General features: G+C 40.8%; 1 protein-coding gene across 1 annotated transcript; it reads right to left on the bottom strand.

The window, feature by feature from the left end:
* Nucleotides 1-3735: 3735 nt before the first annotated feature.
* On the bottom strand, nt 3736-5418 carry LOC134876320 (uncharacterized). The gene is made up of 6 exons (XM_063901312.1): nt 5297-5418; nt 4985-5158; nt 4455-4874; nt 4220-4372; nt 4094-4137; nt 3736-4012 (listed from the first exon to the last, which is right to left on the bottom strand). The coding sequence occupies exons 1-6, from the start codon at nt 5349-5351 to the stop codon at nt 3893-3895; spliced, it is 966 nt and encodes a 321-aa protein (XP_063757382.1). The 5' UTR covers nt 5352-5418; the 3' UTR covers nt 3736-3892.
* Nucleotides 5419-9105: the final 3687 nt, after the last annotated feature.

Genomic DNA, 9105 nt, shown 5'->3' with positions numbered 1-9105 from the left:
CTTGTTCGAATCTTTGAGTTGAGTGGAAATGATCTCTATACTCTCTCCACTCTTAAGAGACAAGACTGTGTTTGATTGGCCAGCCTGAAGTCACATTGTACATCCTACTTTAAAAAACCTGACCACATGTTCACTGCCATCTGTAGTTTCACGTTTGGTTCTTGAGAGGATTCACTTGGTGATAGATCTATGAAGAACACAACGGCTCTTTATATTGTGCTATATTTAACAGTAGAGAGAATACACTGTGGGTTACACACTGCTTTGCCTGTAGCTACAGGAATGCTGTGAATATAATATGAAAGGGTAACAGGTTAGTTAAAGGAGTTCTTTAGGCCTCGGCTGAAGCTAAGTTAGTGCAGCAGGTTTGGTGTTATTTGAAAATGAAGGTTAGTTAAAAAATACACAGAAATCCATATTTGCCCTCAATATATGTGTATGCATATATGTAAGTAACCAAATGACTCTCATATACTGTCCCAGTGTCTACATGGGTCAGAAGTATGTGAACAATATGCATTAGCTTGTCAATAAAACAATGGTATAATAATCTAAAGTAAATCACTTAGGGATAAGTGAAGTTGTTCAAAAAGGTCTAAGTGATAATTGAGCCCTGGAAAAGGAGACATATATTTTAGCCATCCCTTTACATGAAACAAAGTGATTAAACTTCTTTTAAATACCTTTATTCAGCAATATTACAAACTAAACTGTTTTAACTTCAAGATTATTGGAAGTGTTATTATTGTTAGATTTGACCTGATAAATATTCTAATTATTTAATTGCACTGCAAGTGGTCTTTGGATGAAGGAGCATCTCTTTAAGAATGCAAACACCCTTACAGCCTGCCAGAAACCACAAAGGCTGCTGCACAAAAAGGTCTGAGAGGGCTGACTCATTTGAACCAGAGACAACCAACTGTGACATCACTATGAAGCAGCAAAGGTCCCATCACTTTACCTTTACGCGCCAAAAGTCCCCCATTAAATTAAGAGAATGGACCAATGGTTTTAGCAGGCCTCTCATTTATACATTATACAAGCTTTATTAGGATCTATGTTTTGAGTAAGCCTAAGTACAAAACAAATCTATTGTCCGTTACCCAATAAATATTCAATGCACATTTTTTTGTGTGTCCGTCCCACTAAGCGGTCCTACTACTTTGGTTATCAAATCAGTACGTCAACCCCGGGTTTCTCAGAAGGTGAGGTGTTGGGCAAGTAATCATTGCAGTCTACCCTGGTAAGAAGTGAACCAGCGCTGTAGGACTGAAAACCCTCAGGTTAAGTCTCTAACCCCAAATCCTGCTTCATTGTACAGACCATGTTCAGTCTGTTTTGTCCGTCAATATGCAATATAACCTAACTCCTAACTAGTTAAATACTCTACTCCAGGGGTGCCCAACCAGTCGATCGCGGTCTACCAGTCGATTGCGGGCTGAGTTCCAGTCGATCGCGAGAAAATGTTCTGTGTAGGCTATCCTCCTACTGATGTGAAAAATAGGCCTACATTAAAACTTCCAACTTAAAACATCTTAAATAGGCACAATGAACTGCTGATCGCGTGAAGCAGTGTGTAGATTTGTACAGCTATAGTAAGGTAGATCAGGCATAATCAAAGAAAAAATCTCACGCGCTTCTTTCTATCTGCGCGCGCAGGGTATGGTTGCTAGGTTCTAACTAAGGACTCGGAAGGGCGCGAGAAGCTTGACTAGAGCGAGTGGATACTACCATGGCGGCAGAAGCTAAAACATCTAAAACTTATCCTTTTCATTCAGAGTGGGAGGAGGGATTATTGTTTCATGTATTCCAATGCCAAGTCCATCTGTCTTATCTGCAATGCAAATGTGGCTTTACCAAAGAAAGGGAATTTGGAGCGGCATTTGAAGACGGTCCACAAGAGCTACGATACAAACTTCCCAGCTAAATCACCACTGCGCGCCCGAAAAGTCAAGGAATTCAAAAGTCAGCTAGCAGCACAACAGTCCATTTTTACCAGGCCCAATACCACGAGTACTAGGCTGCAACCATAGCTTCTTATCGTGTCTGTCGTGTTCTTGCTAAAGGAAAGAAATCTTTCAAGGATGGTGAGATTGTGAAGAGCGTTCATGGAAGCCGCAGATTCGCTTTTTGACGATTTTAAAAATCGAAAGGAGATTGTGTCTGCTATTCAGGATGTGCAGCTATCAAGAAATTCTGTTACACAGCGATGTGAGGGAATGGCGGAGGATGTTGAACACCAATTGAGGAATGATATTGACACATGTGAGTGTTTTTCTCTGCAATTCGATGAATCCACTGATGCTGTGGATGTGGCTCAGCTATGTGTGTTCATTAGAATGGTTTTCGACAATATGAGTGTCAAAGAAGAGCTGCTGACCATTTTGCCTTTGAAAGGGCACACAAGAGGCACAGATATTTTCAGGTTTTTATGGAATTTGTTAGTAAGAGCAAGTTGCCCCTCTTCAATTAAACAATTTCTGAAACGTTCAAACCATGCTGAATATGCACAGCTACAAGACAGTCAGTGGCTCTTGGATTTAGCCTTTCTTACTGATCTGACTGACAAGCTCAATAACTTGAATATAGAGCTGCAGGGTAAGAACAAGCACATCATCAACATGATCAGCTCCGTGAACACCTTTAAAAGCAAGTTACAGCTGCTATCAAGCAGGTTGCAACAGTGTGATCTGCCCAACTTTCCACACATGGACACAGAACTTAAGCGTCAGGGCAAAGACTGTGCGGAGCTTGAGAGTGCACGTTATGATGATCAAGTGCAAAGCATCTTGTCAGAATTTGACAGGCGCTTTACTGACTTTGCATCCATTGAGCCTGTTGTCAGCTTTCTCAGTTTTTCATTTGGGGAAAATCTAGATATGGATTGTATAACGTCCAAAGTGGCATCACTCTTCAACCTGGATAGCGGTGCTATTGAGAATGAGATCCTCACACTAAATAATGACATTGAGCTCAAATCAAGAGACCTGACACAAATGTCCAATTCTGGAATCTAATGCAGAAAGAAGTACCTCAACCTCAGATAAACTGCAAAGAAGTTGGATCAACATATTTGTGTGAGTCTGCCTTTTCACATATGAAAATCATTAAGTCAAAATACAGATCCACCATGACTGATGACCACCTTGCGGCCTGCTTACGGCTGGCACTTAGCTCCTACTGTCCGGACTATGAGAGACTAGCTTCCTCCGCTCAGTGCCAGAAGTCCCACTAAGGTAGAGAACCACTTTCCAACTTAATTAGGCATTGTATTAATTGGGTAGTATGTTGTTGTGTTGTTACGGGCCAGTCCTAGTCCTACTTGTGCTTATTCTTTGCATGACGTACATTTACTTCAATAAATGTATTATTATTATTATTATTAAAACTTGATCTTTGTGTCAGAAAAGTGTGTTATTATATAGGTGCACAATTAATTGTGGCTACGCTAAGGCTTTCGTTATGGCTTGGTAGATCTCGACACACTATCAACTTTAAAAGTAGATCTTGGTTCAAAAAAGGTTGGGCACCCCTGCTCTACTCAATCCAGACTCGGCCCTGAACATTGTGCTGCCCTAGGCATGGGTTTAGCTGGCGCCCCCACACACACCAAATCATGCTCTGCGCACAATGCACACATTTTTTGTATTGTAGTTTAGAAGACGATTGTTAAGAGATATTGCTATGAGGAAGTGAACAAACATGCACATGATATATTGTCTCAAGATCAAAGTGTCCATTTAATATTTTAGCCTTTATTGAATACTGAGGAGATACAATGAACATAAAAAAGCATATAAAGCACATCATAACATCTACCTTTTAAATATATATCACATTTAAAACATGATTAATAAATGTTGTATATCCTAACTAATGTAACATGGTAAGTCTACAGCTTGACACCAGAGTACACACATTCACTGTTGGTGATGTTCCTCTGTCGTCTTGATCTGTTGGGCACATTGAAACTTATAGCAGCATAATGGAGGCTGTCTGCATCCCGGTAACCCTGGAAATAAAATATGTAGAAATGGATAAAGTTATTGAATGAATAAAAATATGTGCATAAAAAAAGGAAGGAAGTGATCACCTCTGCATTTTCTGTAGAGGGAGTTGACAATCTAGCTTCAGACTCTGGAGAGACATTGGAAACATTTTTTTTTAGTTATTTTGAGGGAATGCAAGCTTTCAGACAAAATAAATAGGAACAAGTTACCTGTTGATTGGCAGTTGTTTCTCTTGTTCATCTTATACACTAAGAGAGCTAGTAGAACGACCAGAATGGAGTTGAAAGTCAAAGCTCCACTCAAGAAATACACAAGAGAGTTGACCTCTTCTGTAGAGAGGAAACGCCACAAACACAGAACAGCTTTTTGGTGTATTATGTTAAGATTGATCAGGAATCAGCCATATAGATAAGGATTCATTAAATGATCGATTCAAATACTTACGCTCAAAGTCCAGCTTGGTCCTGTTTCCAAACAGTATGTGTCCACATGAGGCAACAGCACAGTAGTAGGTCCCAGCATGAGAAAGATTCAGGTTCTTCATTGGCAGGTTGTAGTCACAGGTGTGTGTTTGAGTGTTGGGTTTCCACTCACATTGATCACTGCTGCCTGTGTGGGTGTGAATGAGTTCTAAATAAGAAACCTCAGAGTTTTTGAACCAGTAAACACTGTGTTCTCCATCACAGCTGCCAGTGTGTAGTGTACAGTTCAGAGTCACAGAGCCTCCAGGCTGGATGATCTCAGATGCTGACTGATGAACCAAAGCTGGGATGTTCAAACCTGAACCTTTGACACTGATTGTAGAGCCTTCGGAAAAATTCATCACAAATCGACCGCCAGATGCACAGTAGTAAGTAGCTGAGTCTGAAATGTGCAGATTTAAAATTGTCAAGTGATTTTTACTTTGTCCGTGATCAAGTGTGAATCGTGCATTGTTCTTGAATTCATGATAAAAAGTCAGTCTTTTATTGTACACATAGACGGATGAGATGAGCCTCGGTTTCTGTCCCAGGGTTTGTTTGAACCAGTAAAGTCGATTTGGACCACCTTCATAAAGCATCTCAAGGTCACATTCTCTCCAGCTTTAGCTGATATAAAATCTTTCTCCTGGCGAACACTTGAGGATATTTTCTGATCAGTCGTCTGAGCTGAAAGAAGAGTCAAAGGAAAAATACAATTAATAACATTGGATGAATTCAGCTAGTACTGTAGTTGAGAGGAAAAATATTGAAAGCATTTCTATGAAAAGTTGCTGGAAAGCGAAGCGGCATAAAAACACAACTCACCCATTGTTCCCAAGAACAAACACATCAGATATAAGATCAACTTTAGAGACGTCATCTTGTTCGAATCTTTGAGTTGAGTGAAAATGATCTCGATACTCTCTCCACTCTTAAGACAAAAGACTGCGTTTGATTGGCCAGCCTGAAGTGACACCGTACATCCTACTTAAAAAAAACCTGACCACATGTTCACTGCCATCTATAGTTTCACGTTTGGTTCTTGAGAGGATTCACTTGGTGAAAGGTCTATGAAGAACACAACGGCTCTTTATATTGTGCTATATTTAACAGTAGAGAGAATACGCTGTGGGTTACACACTGCTTTGCCTGTAGCTACAGGAATGCTGTGAATATAATATGAAAGGGTAACAGGTTAGTTAAAGGAGTTCTTTAGGCCTCGGCTGAAGCTAAGTTAGTGCAGCAGGTTTGCTGTTATTTGAAAATGAAGGTTAGTTAAAAAACACACATGAATCCATATTTGCCCTCAATATATGTGTATGCATATGTGTAAGTAACCAAATGACTCTCATATACTGTCCCTGTGTCTACATGGGTCAGAAGTATGTGAACAATATGCATTAGCTTGTCAATAAAACAATGGTATAATAATCTAAAGTAAATCACTTAGGGATAAGTGAAGTTGTTCAGAAAGGTCTAATTGATAATTGAGCCCTGGAAAAGGAGACATATATTTTACACATCCCTTCTGTCATGATCCGTGTTTCGTGTCTGTCATGTCCTTGTGTTGTGTTTTTTATTTTGACATGTTTTCCCTCTTGTGTCATTTTAAGCTTCACTTCCTGTCTGCGTTTCCCTCCTGTGCCTGATTGTGTCATTGTGTTCACCTGTTGCCCCTGTGTTTCTCCTCCCCCTTCCAGCTGTCTCTTGTCTTGTGATTACCCTTGTGTATTTAGTCCCTGTTTCCCTTCTGTCTGTTGTTCAGTCGTCGTCATTTCTTCCCTGATCTTGTCCAAGATACCTGCCTGTTCCTGTCGCCCTTCATGTCTGGAGCTAAGTGTTTGTCATATCCTGTGTTCCCCTTGCTTTGTGTTTTTGTCAACAGCTTTTGAATAAAGCTCGCTTTTTGTTTGGACCCTTACCTGCTTCCCATTGATTTACTGCACTTGGGTCCTGTTTCCCCAACCCTGACACCTTCACATGAAAGAAATGGATTCAATTGCTTTTAAATACCTTTATTCAGCAATATTACAAACTAAACTGTTTTAACCTCAAGATTATTGGAAGTGTTATTATTGTTAGATTTGACCTGATAAATATTCTAATTATTTAATTGCACTGCAAGTGGTCTTTGGATGAAGGAGCATCTCTTTAAGAATGCAAACACCCTTACAGCCTGCCAGAAACCACAAAGGCTGCTGCACAAAAAGGTCTGAGAGGGCTGACTCATTTGAACCAGAGCACCCAACTGTGACATCACTATGAAGCAGCAAAGGTCCCATCACTTTACCTTTACGCGCCAAAAGTCCCCCATTAAATCAAGAGAATGGACCAATGGTGTTAGCAGGCCTCTCATTTATACATTATACAAGCTTTATTAGGATCTATGTTTTGAGTAAGCCTAAGTACAAAACGAATCTATTGTCCGTTACCCAATAAATATTCAATGCACATTTTTTTGTGTGTCCGTCCCACTAAGCGGTCCTACTACTTTGGTTATCAAATCAGTACGTCAACCCGGGGTTTCTCAGAAGGTGAGGTGTTGGGCAAGTAATCATTGCAGTCTACCCTGGTAAGAAGTGAACCAGCGCTGTAGGACTGAAAACCCTCAGGTTAAGTCTCTAACCCCAAATCCTGCTTCGTGGTACAGACCATGTTCAGTCTGTTTTGTCCGTCAATATGCAATATAACCTAACTCCAGACTAGTTAAATACTCTACTCCAGGGGTGCCCAACCAGTCGATCGCGGTCTACCAGTCGATTGCGGGCTGAGTTCCAGTCGATCGCGAGAAAATGTTGTGTGTAGGCTATCCTCCTACTGATGTGAAAAATAGGCCTACATTAAAACTTCCAACTTAAAACATCTTAAATAGGCACAATGAACTGCTGATCGCGTGAAGCAGTGTGTAGATTTGTACAGCTATAGTAAAGTAGATCAGGCATAATCAAAGAAAAAATCTCACGCGCTTCTTTCTATCTGCGCGCGCAGGGTATGGTTGCTAGGTTCTAACTAAGGACTCGGAAGGGCGCGAGAAGCTTGACTAGAGCGAGTGGATACTACCATGGCGGCAGAAGCTAAAACATCTAAAACTTATCCTTTTCATTCAGAGTGGGAGGAGGGTTATTGTTTCATGTATTCCAATGCCAAGTCCATCTGTCTTATCTGCAATGCAAATGTGGCTTTACCAAAGAAAGGGAATTTGGAGCGGCATTTGAAGACGGTCCACAAGAGCTACGATACAAACTTCCCAGCTAAATCACCACTGCGCGCCCGAAAAGTCAAGGAATTCAAAAGTCAGCTAGCAGCACAACAGTCCATTTTTACCAGGCCCAATACCACGAGTAAGGCTGCAACCATAGCTTCTTATCGTGTCTGTCGTGTTCTTGCTAAAGGAAAGAAATCTTTCAAGGATGGTGAGATTGTGAAGCGTTCATGGAAGCCGCAGATTCGCTTTTTGACGATTTTAAAAATCGAAAGGAGATTGTGTCTGCTATTCAGGATGTGCAGCTATCAAGAAATTCTGTTACACAGCGATGTGAGGGAATGGCGGAGGATGTTGAACACCAATTGAGGAATGATATTGACACATGTGAGTGTTTTTCTCTGCAATTCGATGAATCCACTGATGCTGTGGATGTGGCTCAGCTATGTGTGTTCATTAGAATGGTTTTCGACAATATGAGTGTCAAAAAAGAGCTGCTGACCATTTTGCCTTTGAAAGGGCACACAAGAGGCACAGATATTTTCAGGTTTTTATGGAATTTGTTAGTAAGAGCAAGTTGCCCCTCTTCAATTAAACAATTTCTGAAACGTTCAAACCATGCTGAATATGTACAGCTAGAAGACAGTCAGTGGCTCTTGGATTTAGCCTTTCTTACTGATCTGACTGACAAGCTCAATAACTTGAATATAGAGCTGCAGGGTAAGAACAAGCACATCATCAACATGATCAGCTCCGTGAACACCTTTAAAAGCAAGTTACAGCTGCTATCAAGCAGGTTGCAACAGTGTGATCTGCCCAACTTTCCACACATGGACACAGAACTTAAGCGTCAGGGCAAAGACTGTGTGGAGCTTGAGAGTGCACGTTATGATGATCAAGTGCAAAGCATCTTGTCAGAATTTGACAGGCGCTTTACTGAGTTTGCATCCATTGAGCCTGTTGTCAGTTTTCTCAGTTTTTCATTTGGGGAAAATCTAGATATGGATTGTATAACGTCCAAAGTGGCATCACTCTTCAACCTGGATAGCGGTGCTATTGAGAATGAGATCCTCACACTAAATAATGACATTGAGCTCAAATCAAGAGACCTGACACAAATGTCCAATTCTGGAATCTAATAAAAAGAGAAGTACCTCAACCTCAGATAAACTGCAAAGAAGTTGGATCAACATATTTGTGTGAGTCTGCCTTTTCACATATGAAAATCATTAAGTCAAAATACAGATCCACCATGACTGATGACCACCTTGCGGCCTGCTTACAGCTGGCACTTAGCTCCTACTGTCCGGACTATGAGAGACTAGCTTCCTCCGCTCAGTGCCAGAAGTCCCACTAAGGTAGAGCACCACTTTTCCAACTTAAATTAGGCATTGTATTAATTGGGTAGTATGTTGTTGTGTTTTTTCGGGCC

Source organism: Eleginops maclovinus, chromosome 14, assembly GCF_036324505.1.
Source record: "Eleginops maclovinus isolate JMC-PN-2008 ecotype Puerto Natales chromosome 14, JC_Emac_rtc_rv5, whole genome shotgun sequence".
NCBI lineage: Eukaryota > Metazoa > Chordata > Actinopteri > Perciformes > Eleginopidae > Eleginops > Eleginops maclovinus.
This window is presented reverse-complemented; position numbering and strand designations above follow the sequence as displayed.

Coding starts and splice junctions, on each gene's coding strand:
- LOC134876320 (XM_063901312.1), bottom strand. CDS start 5,351: ATGACGTCTCTAAAGTTGATCTTATATCTGATGTGTTTGTTCTTGGGA. Junction 4,373..4,454: donor GACCAAGCTGGACTTTGAGC/GTAAGTATTTGA, acceptor TACACCAAAAAG/CTGTTCTGTGTTTGTGGCGT. Junction 4,138..4,219: donor AAACAACTGCCAATCAACAG/GTAACTTGTTCC, acceptor ATGTCTCTCCAG/AGTCTGAAGCTAGATTGTCA.